General features: G+C 35.3%; 2 protein-coding genes and 1 long non-coding RNA gene across 6 annotated transcripts; 1 reads left to right on the top strand and 2 right to left on the bottom strand.

Annotated features, from left to right (window-relative positions):
- Positions 1-3: 3 nt before the first annotated feature.
- Positions 4-1,384, bottom strand: LOC131673980 (3-oxoacyl-[acyl-carrier-protein] reductase FabG-like). Of its 3 annotated transcripts, none has more exons than XM_058952391.1 (4): positions 1,262-1,384; positions 846-1,176; positions 562-763; positions 4-469 (listed from the first exon to the last, which is right to left on the bottom strand). In XM_058952391.1, exons 2-4 carry the CDS (start codon positions 1,160-1,162, stop codon positions 227-229), a joined length of 762 nt encoding a protein of 253 aa, XP_058808374.1. In that variant the 5' UTR covers positions 1,163-1,176; positions 1,262-1,384; the 3' UTR covers positions 4-226. The 3 variants fall into 3 exon arrangements, with proteins under 3 accessions (XP_058808374.1, XP_058808375.1, XP_058808373.1); XM_058952392.1 differs by having other exon boundaries at positions 1,289-1,307; XM_058952390.1 differs by having other exon boundaries at positions 6-469; positions 846-1,314.
- On the top strand, positions 1,335-15,805 carry LOC131673982 (uncharacterized). Of its 2 annotated transcripts, none has more exons than XR_009302765.1 (3): positions 1,335-1,459; positions 1,540-1,556; positions 15,676-15,805. It is a non-coding gene; the product is annotated as an uncharacterized LOC131673982 (long non-coding RNA). The 2 variants fall into 2 exon arrangements; XR_009302766.1 differs by lacking the exon at positions 15,676-15,805 and adding an exon at positions 1,765-2,489.
- Positions 3,476-16,061, bottom strand: LOC131673979 (uncharacterized). Its single transcript, XM_058952389.1, has 5 exons — positions 15,855-16,061; positions 8,097-8,234; positions 5,026-5,459; positions 4,554-4,719; positions 3,476-4,474 (listed from the first exon to the last, which is right to left on the bottom strand). The coding sequence occupies exons 1-5, from the start codon at positions 15,867-15,869 to the stop codon at positions 4,370-4,372; spliced, it is 858 nt and encodes a 285-aa protein (XP_058808372.1). The 5' UTR covers positions 15,870-16,061; the 3' UTR covers positions 3,476-4,369.
- Positions 16,062-17,299: the final 1,238 nt, after the last annotated feature.

Here is a 17,299-nt window from a genome sequence, read left to right as displayed (position 1 = left end):
CTTTAGGGCTAACACGAAAAGAAACTAAAAAATATAAAATATTTATATTTTCATATATAAATTTCAATATTCTTTTTCCAAAAGTCAAAAAGATTTTCTTTAATGAAACTCAAACAAATTAATGTTAATGATACAGATTTGAGTACAAAAAATTATAGGAATATTAATAGTGCTATTACAAATTGTACAAAAATAATATTTATATTTATAATATTTGTCACAAATTTTATCGTGGACACATGACACTGCGACCACCATCAACAGGGAGAGTTTGACCAGTGATAAAACTAGCATAATCACTGGCCAAAAAGCCAATTGTTTTGGCAACTTCTTCTGGTGTTCCAGGACGTCCAAGTGCATGAGTAACTTTGCTATGTTCAAAAAATTCCTTTAGCTTGTCTTCACTCATACCACTACTTCTATGTAAGTTTGTTACTACGACACCTGGGTTGACAGCGTTTACACGAATCTGTGAAATAAAAATAGAATCAATTTTTAGGTAGTTTTGTAAAATAAGTCCAAAGATATGAAAAAAAGTATATTTAAAAATGACTGTGATACCTGTTTTGGAGCTAGTTCCAAAGCAACACATCGAGTGAACTGATCAATAGCAGCTTTACTGATGCAGTAAGACAAAACACCTGGAAATGCTCTCATACCGGTTACACTTGAGACATTAACAATGTTGCCTCGAGTTTTTATCAGATGTGGTACTGCTAACATTGTTAAGTGGTAAATAGATCTCACATTGATATTCATTACTCTGAAATAATAAAAAAAAATTTTCTCAATACTTTCAATTCGCCTATGAATCACTGCAATAACAAACATAAAAAGAAGTTTACCTATCGTATTGCTCTAAACTAGTATTCTCAATACTTCCAGATTCCAGAGTACCAGCATTATTTACAAGTACATCAAGTTTACCGTATTTTTGCAACGTAGACTCCAATATTTTCTGTACATCAGCCTCATTGGTAATTTCTCCAGTAACAAGGTGTGGTTTAGGATTCTTGCATTGTTCAGCAACCTTGTTCAAATTTTGCACATTACGACCGTGTAGACTAAGCAATGCACCCAATTGGGATAAATGTATAGCAGTGGCTGCTCCAATACCAGAACTGGCTCCAGTGATCAACACGACCTTGTCCGCGAACGACATACTTTTTGTCTTTACTTATTTTTGTGATTTGTTGTAGTTGCAAACAAAAAAGTACGTAATTAGGTGATGAATAAAATTAAGAAATCTGCGATATCTTACTGGGAAACACTAATGACTGGTAAGTACCGATGAGTAAGTGGAATCGAAGGATAAGGATAAAAATTTCTTCAACACAGTAGGTATAGATATATAGGCAAGATAGATGCCGACCGGAAACTGGTTGCGTAAACAGTGTTTGTCCCTCTCCATTCTATATGCAGAATAACGGGTGATTAACATTATTCTTCGGATACCTAGGTATATTGCTTTGATAGCTGACTTCGTGATGACATTACAATTACGAACTATATTCTCAATCATACAACTTTTATTTTCAGATTCTGCCTTCTTTTTGGTAACTTTGATGATTTTTCACAATTTGTAATTATTGGCTCTCAGTTTGTAATATATTTCAATATCATATACTTCTAGTAAAACTAGGAGCAAAATAAATTTTTTTTTTAAATTTTTTTCATAAATGATTTTTTCACTTAAATCGCTAATTTATATTATTTTAAAAGATAGAGATATGCAATTTTTGTGCCATTAATTTTTTATTGCAGGGGCTTTTAGTAAGTACGTTTCACACAGACACACACACATACACACATGTTTAGGTCAAAAAATTATTTGCATACTTTATGGTGCTAATCCAAAACATGAAGTAGGTTTGAATAAATTACACTACCAGAAGTTTAAAGAAATATCGATACGCGGTTGGAAATTCCCACGTGGGAAACTATGTGGGATCCCACATGGATATTTTCAACCAGGTATAGCTAGCAGCACCTTTAATTTATAGCCAAATTACCGCCGATGACTGAGGCAAATAAACAACATTGACTACGCGCATTTTACCAAATGGAACAATGAATAAGCTCTAAAAATAATTTAAATGTTGAGAAGTAAGGTTGGAGAAAAACCATAAATGGTTTATTACCAATCATCGCTTTAGACGATTTTTTGCCTAGTTCAATAAGTAAACATATTTTCTGAAAATACATCAAAGGCTGTAGTAGTTATTGTTCGTGCAGAAAAAAATGGTCCTCACTGCACAGGGTTATGTAAGTATTGTGAAGGAAAAAATTGCTCGAATAGCAACACGTTAGTTAATCATGATGACGAAATTAACATAATAGATATAATGGAGAATGACATAGAAAGATTTACGGAACATAGATTCGGATAGCGAAGGATTTAAAAAAGATTGCGATATAGATAGCGAAAAACTGACGGATTACGCTGATCCAGCATACGCGCTAATTGTAGACGATACAGACGATTCTTATTGAACAAATTGTGATTATTTCAAATACGAAATAAAAAAATCGAAAAAGAAATAAATATTACTATTATATTACTACTTGACTACCATAATAATAAATAAGTTTGATTATAAAGTATTTTTGTAATAATATGCGTCTATTATAAAATAATATGAATATTTGTTATAATAAAATTTTGAAAAAACATACTTACCTATAATTATTTTATAGATAATTTATTAATTTATTATAAAATTGAATTTTTCAAACTGTAAAAACATTGAATTATAACTTTTTTCAAGAACCTTTACAGAACCATTTTATTCGTGATCTAATTGGTTGAGATGTAGTCATGTGATATACTGTTATCGCAGCTAATACGCGTGTCAAAATGGTTTCAAGTTGAGATTTTAGTAATAAAAATTTAGTTTATCATAATTGATATGGAGAATTATGAAGATAATGAAAAAAAAGAAAACATGCCGCAATGTTATTATTTTTACATTCATCTAATGAAACCAAAACAGTGATTAAATTAGGTAAAAGCGCGAGGTTATTACGCTTGGAATTATTCTCATAATCTGATATTTAAACGTGTACTATTGAAAAAAATGTTGTAATATCGTAATCTTTATTAAAGGATAAAAGTTTAATAGTAATTTGACCCGTATAGTTGAAAAGAACTTTAGAGATTGTTTATATCAGTTTAGGATATGATAATTCATGAATTTAGAAAAAATGGGTGTATTGCGTTAAATATCTTAATCAATATGACAAGAAAAGAAGAAGAAAGTGTAAGCGCGCAAAGCGCATCTAAAATCTGTATAGTAATTATTAATAACAAATTTATTATCACTCGCACGAAGCCAGTGATTTTTTTTCCTAACCTAGATATCATTCCAAAGCGATTTAAGCAGAAAAATAATTTATGAAAAACAATTTTCTTTTAAATCCTAGTTTTATCCAATTAAAAATAAAAAACACTGATTGCATTCATTTAAAAATTTATTTTATCTTAAAATTATAAGAGATGATACGTGTTAATATGTAAAATACATTATTCACTCTGCTTCAATACACATTTAATTAGGATTTCATTACAAGAATTGATACCTCGTGCACTACAAAATCTACACAAATAGTATTTATAAAGAATGATGTTGTAAATATGCATTTAAAAATAATTTATGGCTTATAAAATTATACATATGTTTATATAATAATCTTTTTGATATATCAGGATATTCCTTTTATAACTTATATACAGATTTAAAGTTTTACAATTATCACTTCAGCGACAAACGTTCGATTCTCAATTTAGTATTTACGTACATTTTTGTTTTAATACGAAATACACTTGTTAGGAAATTTAGCATCTAGGTTTAGCCTTCAGACTTTATACACTATTGTAGTATCCAAAATAAACTTTAGTCCAACTTTTGCATGGACTCTTGATGTTAATACTGAATCATTGTGATGCGGAAGCTTCTTGATAAAATAATTTGATCGCTATGTTGACTTTTCGTTTTTGCACTGCTTAATAAAAAAATCTTTTTATTTTCACAATACGCATTTATCTTGATTGACGCACGTAGAACACACTGACAACATGTTTTGGTATTTTTATAAAATTTTTCTCTTGTATGTACTGGCTGCATAAACACGTTGAATATACATAGTTGTAGTTTAAGAGCGATGCAAAAAGTTACTGCTTTTAAATGCAAAATATTTTTACAAAAATCATCGAGTATCGGCATAAAAAAATTGCATGCAACGAGAAAAAATACGATCACTACCGCTTGTGATATATAACACGCCACGTGCGTTATCTCGTTTTAAGGCAGCATACGCGATTGCCCAAAATTCATTTTATTGTCAAACAATAAAAGTTAGCGCGTTTGACTTAGACGGTGTTGGCATTGTCGTTGCCATTTTCGCTGGCCTCCTTTTTTGCCGCTATCAAACTTTCCCATTGTGCAATCAGATTGCTTCGTCGTCGTGGATGCGGCTGCAAAATAAGAAATATTATGGATTTTAGCATGAAAAGATCAAGATCAATTGATTGATTTCGTACAGGTAACATTTACCTTGTGCCTCCCTTTGTTTTCTTTTTCTGGTTCATCATCATTTAGAGTGTTAGTCGACGTTCCACTTCTTAACGAGTTCGCGCCGTCATAGATATCCGAGTCGTTATCGTTAGACAGGTCCGCCAGATTAGGTTGTGATTTTGCCAACATCTGCGACCGCATTAATCTGCAATGATTGTAAATCGTCAATCATTTTATTCCATTTTTTTATAAAAATTTTCAAGAAACAAGACTGCATTCAAAAAACGTGTATTTTATTTAATTGAAAACCATTTATCCTTTTCCGGCACGTGCGTACGTTTGATCGACATTGATTTTATCCATTGCAACCGATAACCTGTATAACTTTCCATTATTGATCGTCCTTCGTATCAAATAAATCCTTTGATCAAATAAACATGTCACGTAATGACGAAACGATGTCTTTTCATAACAAATCAGCTACATAATTAATTTTGATAAAAAATCTTACCTCAGCTCATTCTCTCGTTCCTTCATCTCACTAAGCTCCTTTTGAATCTTTTTCTCGACCGGAACGAAGCCTTTCCTCGTCGGTGGCCTCTTAGGTTCAACATCCTCACGACCGTTCTCCCCATTTTTCTCCGACAAACTTCTATTCAATGCCTTAATACTCTCCGGATTTAATATAATTGTCGGTCCATTAACTTCACCACTTTTAAACATTTTACCCCTTGTAGCTAAGAAACGATGCATTAAACCCTTTTGACTTGGCGAGTTGACGAATCGCAGTGGTGTTGGTGTCGTTCGCGTTGTCGATATCACACCGTTCGTCATTTTGGGTGCCGTCAGTAATGTTGCCGACAAAGGCTCGAGGATTTGTGGCGTAGAGGTTGTACGTTTGAGGCGACCTGTACTCGCTTTCAGCGCTTGAGGTATACGACGCACCTGTAACAGGTAATAGCGTTTTTTTACGACTTAGAACAGCATGAGTCACAGAAACAATGATAAACGTATGCATTTATTTTTTCAATGTTCAATGCTAAAGGTGGGAGAATGAATGACGATTTGACGCCCGCAGTAGTAAACATACCCTGTCATCGTCATCACACTTTGAAATTGAATTTTTTTCTTCCGTGAATATAGCTCGAGTTATCGACACGTACTAGCAGATTTTACCTGCTTAACTTTTAAAAGCCGTGTGTCTTTTGGCGAGATTATCATTTCTTCAAGTTTCTAGACTGTTTAACGAGGTCTAAAGAGCCTGAACCGTTACGTTGGTAATTAAGACGATGACTACAACAATTAACGATTGTGGCCTAAACTTAAAATCTAGATTCGTTGTTCTTAAACGATGAAACAAGAAACAAAATCATTTATCATAAATATCATTTCAATTAGGTCTAAAGAAAGGAAAACTCCAGCACGAACAACTTTTATAACAGGCGCGCACGTGGTACTATCTATAACCCGCGGATCTAAACAGGCACGCGATAAACTTACTCTGTCGTTAAAAAAAAGGAGCGAACCGCTGCACGAGCAAAAATTTTTCATCCCCGAGTCATAAAATTTCACCTTTAGAGGCGGCGACGGTGGCATGTCGCGTGTGGATCATAATAATTACGCCTTAGCGCGCATCGCTTCATTAGGTTATTGGTGACTGATGCTATGTAGGTAATTGCATTGACGACGGCTACAAACGCAAGCTTTTACGTAATTCAATGCTTGCGATGTAAGCATTTGTTTGCGGGTTAACTAGCAGTTTTTCGTTATTTTTTTTGCCTTGAATAAGTCTGCAACGTTTGCAAGGTAACGATGGGTCATTGAACTTGTGATTCTACGTAAATAAATAATTTATTATTGAATGGAAATAACTTTTGATGAGTGTACCGTGGAAAATAGGTTGAATGTGTAATGCACGATAATTTATTTTCACCATGGATGAGTAAGCTTCAAGAACATTCAACTCTTTCATATTCAGAAAGCAGAGAAAAGCCCGTCACGTACAGCTTTATCGTAATAACTTATATAAGGTCGAGGCAATAAACGAAGACGCCGAAGCGAACTCTCGATTATATCCGTTCGTTGTCGTGTTATTACTTCCTCGTTCACGCCCGGCCACACTTTCGAAATGCTCGATTGTTTTGCATTTCGCTCACGTGAAATATCATATATTTCATCGTTCGTTGTTGTTAACGGCTGCTACTGTTTAACGACCGTGGAATATACTGAAAATTCCTCAAGAGAGTATGTTTTTTTACGTAAAGATTGATTATTTTTTCAAATAATTTTCTGATTGTGTGAAATGTCATCGAGTTTACACCGTGAGTTAATTGCGTGCACTTTTTTCTTACAAAAAGCTTTTACAACGCTTTCAGTAATGAAAATTAGCGTACGCCATTAGGGTATGCAATGAGAAAGAGAGAGACAGAGTGCTTAAATGTAAATGAAGTAAGTCTCAAGCTAAAACGGAGGCCAAGCTGCAGTCTGCTCATTACCAACAAATCTCTCACGCACTCGAGAATCATTGTTAACGCAGACCGGCGACGAAAAGAAAAAGATTAAACGGTACCAGCCAGTGAATGGTGTTTTCCGCGTGTCGTTCTTACCATCACGGCTTTCTTAATTACAAGAAACATGACGAAAGAAGCGCCAATCAATTCAAGGGTCAGACTAAGTCAATTTTTTCTTTCTCTAATAACGGTGCAGTGTAAAGAGATAGTCTTTGCTTTCAAATAGAAGGCCTTTTTCGTGGTATGCTAAATTATCAGGAAAAAAATTAAAGTTGCAGAGTTTTTTTTGTGGTGATGGGTAACTCATATTGGTAAGTCATTTTCGATTGCGTATGTGTGCGTGCCACCCGCATCATTCAGGGTTCTGAAAGTATTATTTTGTCGTCACGATTGTGTCATAATGTATGCACTCAGGTCACCATCGACGGAGTTTTCATTTTCTACTTGTTCTCAAAATCGTGATGGCGGTGATAATTTTCGATTGAAATCTTTTGCCAATACAAGCTTTATCGTATACACTGTCCGGACATTCATTCGCAACCTACGAAGTTCAAAATCCAAATTATTTTCGATGAATGAGCATCGATGGCATCGAATGGATTTTTTTCCGGCAAGTTGCGGGAGCACAACTTGATAAAATAAGCCATTGACTTATTCTCGTTTAGTGCCATTGATGATCTGTCGTAAAAAATAATTTGCATTTACAACTTTGCAGGCCGCCAATCAATGTCCGGGCAGAATACATCTCACTTGCGAAAGGTCCGCGAAAGAAACGAAAATCGCATTTTGCACGTGTGAATTGCCGATCTGAAACGACTAGCGACTTTCGTGTTGAAAGGCGCGCCAAAAAACAATCAATCACAACGGTCGCGAGGGTAAATAAACAATACTGAGAATAGTTAACGGTTGATGCTGTGCCGATGCATTTTAAAGCCGTTGCTCTCGCTGTAACTGGTTTTTGCTCTGCTTTGGTGCGCGCAACGTTAATCATACCATAATGAACGAGGCTAATTTCGACCCGAGACCGTTATGACTGAAAAAGAAGAGAATCAATTGTCGATAATGAACGTACCTTAGAATCAACGGTCTCGTGAGAGATAGTTTTGATGCTGCCGACGTTACGTAGCTCGTGTTCACGTTCGGTTACCTCCTCGATCTCACGTTGTATCCGATCGGTTGCCTTCTTCAACTGTTCCACTCGTAGTCGAGCCTGTGACAGACGGAAAGGTAAAAAATGTAGATATCGCTGCTTGTCAATCTAATCTAGATGATCTGCGCACGTACACGTGAATCACCTGCGTATAATGACAGAATTCCTAAAAATATATAAAAATATGTAGTTTATTACGCAAGTGCGGCGAGAAAAACAATATACATATCAGTCGACGTGTTATGGCTTCAACCACGCTATTGGCATTGTATTCAAGGTGATGGTTTGCACTGAAATGGAACTTCGAACAATCGAAATTTCGTTATTAAAAAGACAACGTTATTGAATTGATCGACATTATGGATCTTAAAAACACACGATAATTAGGCATATAAATGATTCGAAGTTGCGCTGCCGATACTAATAATGCACTTGAGAATCAGAAGAAAGCTAACATTCGCAGAAATCAAAATCATCATCACGCAGAGCCAAATGAAAAATCTGTTGCCTATCTTGACAATAGTTGCGGAAAGAAATCTCGAAAAATTATCATCGCAAGGTACATGGCCGTGAAAATAATGCGTCGCGAGAACAATACCACGCGCTTGCTTATTTTTTTTGTCTTTGCACTTGAAGTATTTGAAATTGGTTTAAAGAAGATAGCGCTTTTTCGAGGCTGTACGTTATATAGTTTGGCATTTTCTTTCTTGCTCCACGAGTGGAAGTAGAACGAGCGGCTGTTAAAGTTGTCCCCAACTCGACTCGCTCGCGCTCGAGGAAATAAACTCCATTTTATATCCGAGGACGATAAGATGCGAAGAAAAAATGAAGCTCTAATTTTCTTTAGAATTAAGATTTATCGAGAAGTCTGAGAGATATAATTGTCTAATGTCATTTTTGAAGGCCGACATACCGACGACAGCAGTAATATTCAAACAATGAATATTCGTATATTAACGGGCAAAAGGCAAACAAGAAAAGCGTGGATAACCAATAAATCAAGACGAACAGAACGAGAAAAACCGCAGACAAATTGAGTAGACGCTCGCGCGCGTTAGACTGACAAAGTACAAAACCTGTTCCCCTTTTGATGCCTCAATCCTTCTGACGAAGCAAACAAGATTTATCGACCACACTTGTGCGCATTAACACCTTCGCGCGTCAAATGTACAAAAGGACGTGAATAACGTGGATATGTAGGTACTTGGAGAGAAGACTACTATATGGCGCGCAACGAACTCACGCGCTTCATAACGGGAACCGAATTCCGCAAAACTTGTCGAATATAATTATGCTCGCTTGATACTATCGAGGGAACAAGCAAAATGCATCAATATATCGACGATGAGAGTACGCGCGTAAAGTTTATTTTGTTACAACATAACATACAGCCTTTCAGAACACGGTTACATGCGTAACGAGTTCTCTTTTGGTTTTACGGCTAAATGCACTTTGCGAAGATTTCGACGGAAGAGAGAGAAAAGATGGTTTATAATTGATGGGACTGGTTTCAAGCTCGCCTACTGACCGATATTTTCTATATTTATGCGCAACAACGTATTTATGTTATTTATATTTCGAAAGCTCTCTTATCAGCTATAGACATTTTCGAATGGAAAGTCCGACAATTTCGTACTGCCTACATTCCTTAAATACTAGCGTTAATACAATATTCTTGCAGTGCATTTAATTCGTTGAAATTAACTCTGACGTGCACTATAACGTAATCATTTTTTTAATTTATTTATTTAAGGTTGCACCCGCTTTTAGTATTGGCGACCTATTACAGTTGATTTGTACAGTAATTAAAAGTAGAGAAGATTATTCGTATGTATAGTGAGATTAATACAATAGTCGTGATGTACACATACATACACATATATACTTACACAAGTAAAAATTTGGTGATAATACATGATTTGTAGTTAGATTATTTGGTACAGTTTATAAGTTTGTCTTTTTCAAAAAATTCGATGATATTCCTACATTGAGTAGTTTTTAGTATTCAACAGAGCAACGCCACTAGTATGTGCAATTCAACAATCCAATTAACGACAAACATTCGTTGATAGATTGTCCCAAAGTCACTAGTCACAAAAGAAAACATAATCTGAAGAACAACTTAAGAGAGATGGTGAACAACATTACTCAATGTGAAACACAATCTTGTAGATAAAAAAATTAAACATGCCTTGTGACTTACTTGCGGCTTTGACGCGGTAAATCACTGCTTTTTAAACGCAAAAGTATAATAAACATGGGTACACGTGATTTACGTTGGAATAACGGAAATGTTTTGAACAATTTTTAAATAAATATGCTACCAAAACAAAAGATTTCTTTTATAAAACTGATATATTCAATTACACGTGTAATTCGATCGCAATTGTCTACATTTCTTACCAATTTTAATTGACATTAACTGCACGATCATACCACTGATTTCGATTAAAAAAAGTGCATTCACGCTCGTGTTCAATACACAACACAAGTTCAAAAATGGACAAAAATATCAAAATATCCATGATAAAAATCTTATGACCGAAAACCCTTTCAAAACAAAAATCAGTATGCAAAGCATACGTTCCGAACTATTCTCCCTACGGAATGCTTATACATATCGTCGACCAGGAAAAATCCTTTTCCGCAAAAGCACATCACAAAACTTTAGGGAAACAGCTTGCTATATAATAATATATGCAGAGGAGAACAAAAGGCCTTACTCGCACGCTTGTGTCGCGGCTTCCGGGCGCACACTTCCGGGCGACTCTGCGCGCTTATAGCACTGCCGTGTTTTCGCTTCCGTGGCTGGACTGGTACTGTGCGCCGGCAACGTTCGTTTCGAAAGGAGACCGCCTCGCGAGCTTCTCTTTTTCTTTTTTTTCGTTACCTCTCTCGAGTTACTCACTGAGCCTGCGGCATGTCTCCTTTTTTTTCGTCTTCTTACTTCACTTGTATTTTCAGCGTGGAAGTCGCTGATACTGCGCGCACGCGGGGAAAGCAAAAACAAGAATTACGACATATCGATTCATTGGGCAAAATGCACACAAGTTATTTTTAGTTCTTATAGAGATCTTGGCACAGATAATAATTTACAGATTTCCCCTTAAAAGCAAAGAGAACTGACTTAAATCCCCAATTCATGCGCGATTCATCAATCCAATAATTCAGTGAAAATGTATTCATCGCATAACTATGTTCGCAAAGTGACTTGCGGCTAATAGTTATTCCGTGACGGTGCTGTTGAGCACGAATTACAACTTCACATGATACAAAAGAATAAAGAAACATTCAATATGCCAACAAAAGAAACCACCAACATTTTTGTATCTCTAGCATATAACCACACAACGGAAACTCCCCCCCCCCCCCCCACACCCCTCCAAGGATATAAAGGACTTCCTCTGCGAAAAAGATAACAATTGGAGCATTGCACGCTTGCGCATCTGGTGCGTGTATATATGCGAGAGAGAAAGTTGTGTTTCTGTCGTTAGGTTTTGAAAACGAAATTTGTATAATGCATATACTTTTCTTTACTCTATTAAAACCGAGATACTTTTTATCACATTGATAATCATGTGGGTGTTTTTCGGACCTTGGAAAAAAAGTAAAAGGCCTATATGCGAGTTTAGTAAGACTTTTCGTGCCTTTGAACGTTAGGCAGCAAAATAAATGACTGTTATTATGAATGTGCGTTTATAGAAGATCATTTTCAATCGATAGTTATTCAGATACAGTTGATGCGAAAATTACAATGTCGATGACGCGTATAATTACGTGTGCATAAGTTATAATTTGAAAGGATATTGAGTACTTTCGAAAATGTCATCGGCTTGGTTTAAAGTAACGATTAACAAACTTTTTTCACTTCTATTACAACAAAACAGAAAGTACAACTCGAACCAGGATAACTACGTATATAAATTGTTTTACGAGCAGGAGACGAGTTCATGAGTAACAACTTACCCCAGCAAGTATACGCGTTAAAGTCTCTTTTACAAAATCGAGACGATTAAAAGCAAAAGAAATCATTTTAAACTTCAGTTCAAGACCAAAAGCTATTTTATTAAAATTTCTATATGTGATTTCATACTTATTTATGTAGTCTTTTAGTTGAAATTAAAAAAAATTTTATTCCGTTAAGTAACAGAGTGATCTGCTAAGTAGGTATCAGGCAAAGAATTTCCACTAAATTAGTAAATCAAGCACTTCTCATTGATATCAAAGGAATAAACTTTATGATCTAGCCTTCGCATATTTATAGTATTTGAATAAGTGAATTTATATAAGAAGGTAGATTGAAATGACAATCTTAAATTGCAAGCAGTTATAATACAGAAACGATCTTACTCTCTCAGGCACAAAACTAGCACGATAATCAATCAGTATCATGGAGGAAAATATTTTTTCCTCCTCGATATAGTTGCGTGAAGACAATCGTAAAGTAAAAGGAAGTTGCCCATGATAAAGAGCGCGCTTGCTCGCAAAAAGGCTACGACTGACGGGCGATTAATCGCGCGAGAAATTTCACGCAAAAAAAATAACTTGCCGGTGCGTGACGCGCGCGCACGATATCGATAATAATTGATTTTTATTATCGAACTCTCGCTCGATTTCTATTTTTGCCTTTTATGTATAGTTGTCGTTGAATTGATAGGCCGTTCATTTTTAATTGGGCTCAATGAATTTCAGTGAAGTTTTTATGTAACTGCCAGGAAGGATCGAGCGGAAAATTATGGCTTTTAGTCGAGGAAAAGTGAAAACACTGCGTGTAATTATTATTTAGCGAACAATGGCAATCAGAACACTTTATGGGCATGATTCTTTACACAATAAAATGTATACTCAGAGAAATAGATAATAACTACGTACAACAAAAAATTTCTGTTAATCTCTGGTGAATTAGAGAAAGTTACGTATACTGCTCACTAACGCTTCATGAGAACATTTACAGTAAAAGATATAATCTTATATTAAATGGAAAGCTAAAGCCCGTAAACTGTAAACATGATTTCCAACCCAATTAATCTTCTTGTGATCAACCGCGTTTATTGCGAGACTAATCTCAAACGAAATTGAACGATTTGTGGAGCTCACGTTTTGAATGATCGGCGTTTTATAAAATAAAATAAAAGTTACAATTTCTCATAACTAATAAAACTACTTTAAATTTTTCCGGAGCTGATGTTTCCGAAAATTCTTCAGTTCAACAGGCATGACGACCGAGAAAAAGATAAGTTTCCGAAATTATAAACACGGATATGTACTCGTCATCTTGTTTAACTACGCATTTTGTTTGACATACTCAGCGTCTAATCGTAAAACAATCAACGGGCAAAGAGAAAAAAGCGTTCAATAGTTTTGACAATATACGTCTACGCGGTCAGTGACTTTTCGTCTTATGCTTTAGTAGGTGCGATGTGTAGTACAATTTCAATGACATTTTATGCATTTCACATGTAATAATCAAATCCGAAATTGCATTTACTTCGCGAATATAAATGGATTTTATAATGGAAAGGAAAATTATCGAGTGATTTCTCTTTGCTGACGGCGATAATATTCCGGTCGTGAAATATTGATCCTGCACCTTATAAATGTTTTTTTCATAAACTTATCTGGATCGTGTCAAAGAACACAGGCTTTTTTCGTTTCAATACATGCACGTAATTTTTCAAGTGAGATCATAAAAAAGAAACTTGTTTTTGAAAGCTCGAATTCCAACGGTATTTTGTAAAATGCACAAGTAACAGTAAAATAAAATACCTTAATATTTCTTGCATTGTAAAGCAATTGATGTTCTCCAGAAACACAAAATCAAATAATCCTATCATATTTTACATAATGAATTATATTTTTTATCAAATCGTTTTATGCTGTGACTTGATCTTATGATCAATAAAATTTCTGTTCCAAAAATAAAATACATTCCAAGATTATCAAAAGATTGTTACCAAACCATAATTAAAATTAATTGTACATTTCAAAACTCAATTACCAATTACCGTGGTTTGTTGAAACTATACTGCGCTTTGCAAATAACATAAAGAAGAATCGATATTTCATTTGAGTACTTAATCTCCACGTAGACGCAACGATCACCTCCAACGAATCAAACGGCAAGGCTTCATCTCTAGCAAAACAAGACATTGTCTGGTACTTGTTGAAATTCATTTCCGATATGATACAAGCATCCGTCCGCGTGATGATGCCCAACCACAGTGAAACTTAATTGATACATTAGATTATTTATCTTTTTAATCTTTTTCAAGCTAATTAGATTTCAAAGTTGGGGAATATTCAAGATGGAGACTCGATTAGCGAGAATTGTGAGCACTATCTATAATGAAGAGAGCGTAGAAAAAAAAACGGATCGAGATATTACCATAAAAGATATTAGGCATTGGAGTTGTTTTTTTTCAAAAATATACGTAATACAGGAAAAAATGATGACTTTCTAAAAGGGTTACTAAAAATTAATAGTCATTCACAATTGTTTATAAAACACGATTTTCGTAAAATAAAACAAAATTCTTATTTATCGTTTGTACATCTTATCAAACAAAAGCCACCATCTTAAAATATTTCGTAGAGGCAATGAATAATGCAAGTGCATTTAAAAAGGTAACAAGAAAAATCCGCATTGCATTTGAAATCGAGAACAAATTTTGCATAAAAAATGGAAGAAAACAGACAAAGGCAAGATACCCGTGAGCGTGCAGTAAGCTTTTTCTCAAGATATATATATATATATATATATATATATATATATATATATATATATATATATATATATAACCATGCGCCAAACTAACAAGTTTTCAATTGAAATTTCACTTGGGGAGAGAGGGAGAGAGAGAGAGAGGAGGAAACGATGTCCCATGGAATATCGTGATATGTCGGGTGCATGTGTGCTCAATTCGAAAACGTGTGGACAAGCACCACAAACAATTTAATAAGTCTCAGATGGGAGACGTATTTTTTCTTTCGTTTTCATTGTTGGCGAAATTTGTATAATGAAGCGTGGAATGCGTAACGAGTTTTTCGGAGACGCATGCATGAGTAACGGAACAAACGATGTATGTTAGAGAAACTTTTGAAACATACATCGCGATAAGAGATTTTATTGTTACAAGTCAAAAAGCCGTGATTTACGCAACGGCAGCAGTATTGCAAAGGCAGTTTGGCTTTAATTGTGATAAGATAATTTGCGCACGGCCATTTGAAATGACAATGTATTTTTCTCGCATAACTTTCAAGCAGATTATGTTTGCCTAAATTAAAAAAAATATAAATTATGTATATTTACAGTGAAAACGAGATGATGTGCAGTAATTTATAAGTGCAAATACGCAGCGATAAAAAATTAATGGTCTGCATTTTTGTATTTTAAAAATTTTTACTCAAGTTTTAAAAAAAGACGCTATCACTGTTGGCAACTAATCTTATCTGAAATATCATACTGTCGTTATCGATAAAACTATTCTTTTTCTGATTGCAGACTTGTGTAGGTTGACAATTGCGTAAGATAAAAAATACAGCTATATACCGTCCAACCTCAGTGATAACCCATCGAAAAGCTCGCACCATCTTTGCACATATTGTTTGCAAAGAGCAGACTTTCGAAACCCCACACACAGATCAGGTAATCCGATCAGAAAACAAAGGACAACAACTCACCTCGGTGGTCTTCATCGCTGCTCCGTGTTAATTTCCGACGCGCCAGGTGTGCCAGTTACGCACACACGTAGCTGCGGTGACTGTCTTATGCGGTCGCGCGCTTAGCGCTTACTGATGCTCCCCGTTCCGTCGTCGTTGATACTGCGCGTGTTTACCTATGCCACGACAACACATGTCGTCTGCCCCGCAAGCAATTGGCAGATCCTTCGCGCGTTCTTCGCCACGCGTATCCTTGGCGTGCAATATCAACCGGTCGAAATAAACGTGTGTATATAGAGAACTGTTTAACGGTACACGTAGCTCTCTTTCTCTCACTCTAATAATACACGGGCCTGTTTTTCAGTTGCACCCTGCACTAAATACGTACCCGAGCACATTAAACTTGGATTGGCTCTGATTAATGAGGTATATTAACAAAATATAGGCGAGCTATTCAAAGCACACGCGTATGTTGAATTCAAAGCGCCAAGACGGCACTGACCTTGTTCTTGGTCTTGAGGGCTGACTGCAACTGCTTGCCTATGGAAAGGCTTACTCGCTCGCTCGCTCGGTCGCTCGCTTGGCTTTGCGCGAGGGCGCAGAAAAACTCCTCTTCCGCGTGCCTCTCTCCTTGCACTACACTTGCATCGCATGCATCGCGCGTGGGATATATCGCGCCATTGTTTTCTTCTCTCTCTCTCTCTCTCTCTCTCTCTCTCTCTCTCTCTCGTCGTGGTGTCCGTTATTTAGATGACGTTATGTTTTTTATTATTACTGTCGTTTTCGACTGCTTTGAATTGACATATAGGCTTTGAATTGGGAAATAATATGATGTGGTAGTGCCATTATTGTGTAGACTGTTGCTGCAGTGATTATTACAAGTCTTCTAATGCATGGCATTCAAATTGCTGTTCTGTTACGGTGAAACATTTTTTGAAGCGATTGTATTGACTAAAACTGTATAAAAATTATGTTGATTCCTCTTATAGTATATTATTTTGCTTTTGATTAAATGGTAATTATTCTCTTCTTTCTCAAGTGATACAATGTTAAATTTCCACCCGGGATATAATACAATTAATTTTATGCACATACATAATTACTCTTCAATCTATAGTAATATAGCTAAATATGAATTTGTAAATCACATTATCAGCTACAAGCAAATTTTGGAACTACACTTGAAATCTCGCACCTTTGTGCGTTTATTACGACTATAGTTTTATATTTCAAAATACATTTTTGCGACGAAATACTCCGTTTTTTTATTGCTTGTTAATAACTCATATATGATACACCCACAGTGTAGCTGTGTAACTGAATTTTATCAACCAAAGACTTGAGTAAGAAAATAAAAATCGATTTACATTTTTCTAAATTAAAAGTAAGTATATAAATTAGTATATCAACATTCAAGATACATATATGTACACTTTAGTATATTTTTATTATGATTATACCGTCGT

The sequence above is a fragment of the Phymastichus coffea genome, unplaced genomic scaffold, assembly GCF_024137745.1.
Source record: "Phymastichus coffea isolate CEN01 unplaced genomic scaffold, Cenicafe_Pcof_1.1 PCOF00207, whole genome shotgun sequence".
In the NCBI taxonomy this organism is placed as follows: Eukaryota; Metazoa; Arthropoda; class Insecta; order Hymenoptera; family Eulophidae; genus Phymastichus; species Phymastichus coffea.
The sequence above is the reverse complement of the archived record's forward strand: the minus strand, read 5'-3'. Positions and strand labels throughout refer to the sequence as shown.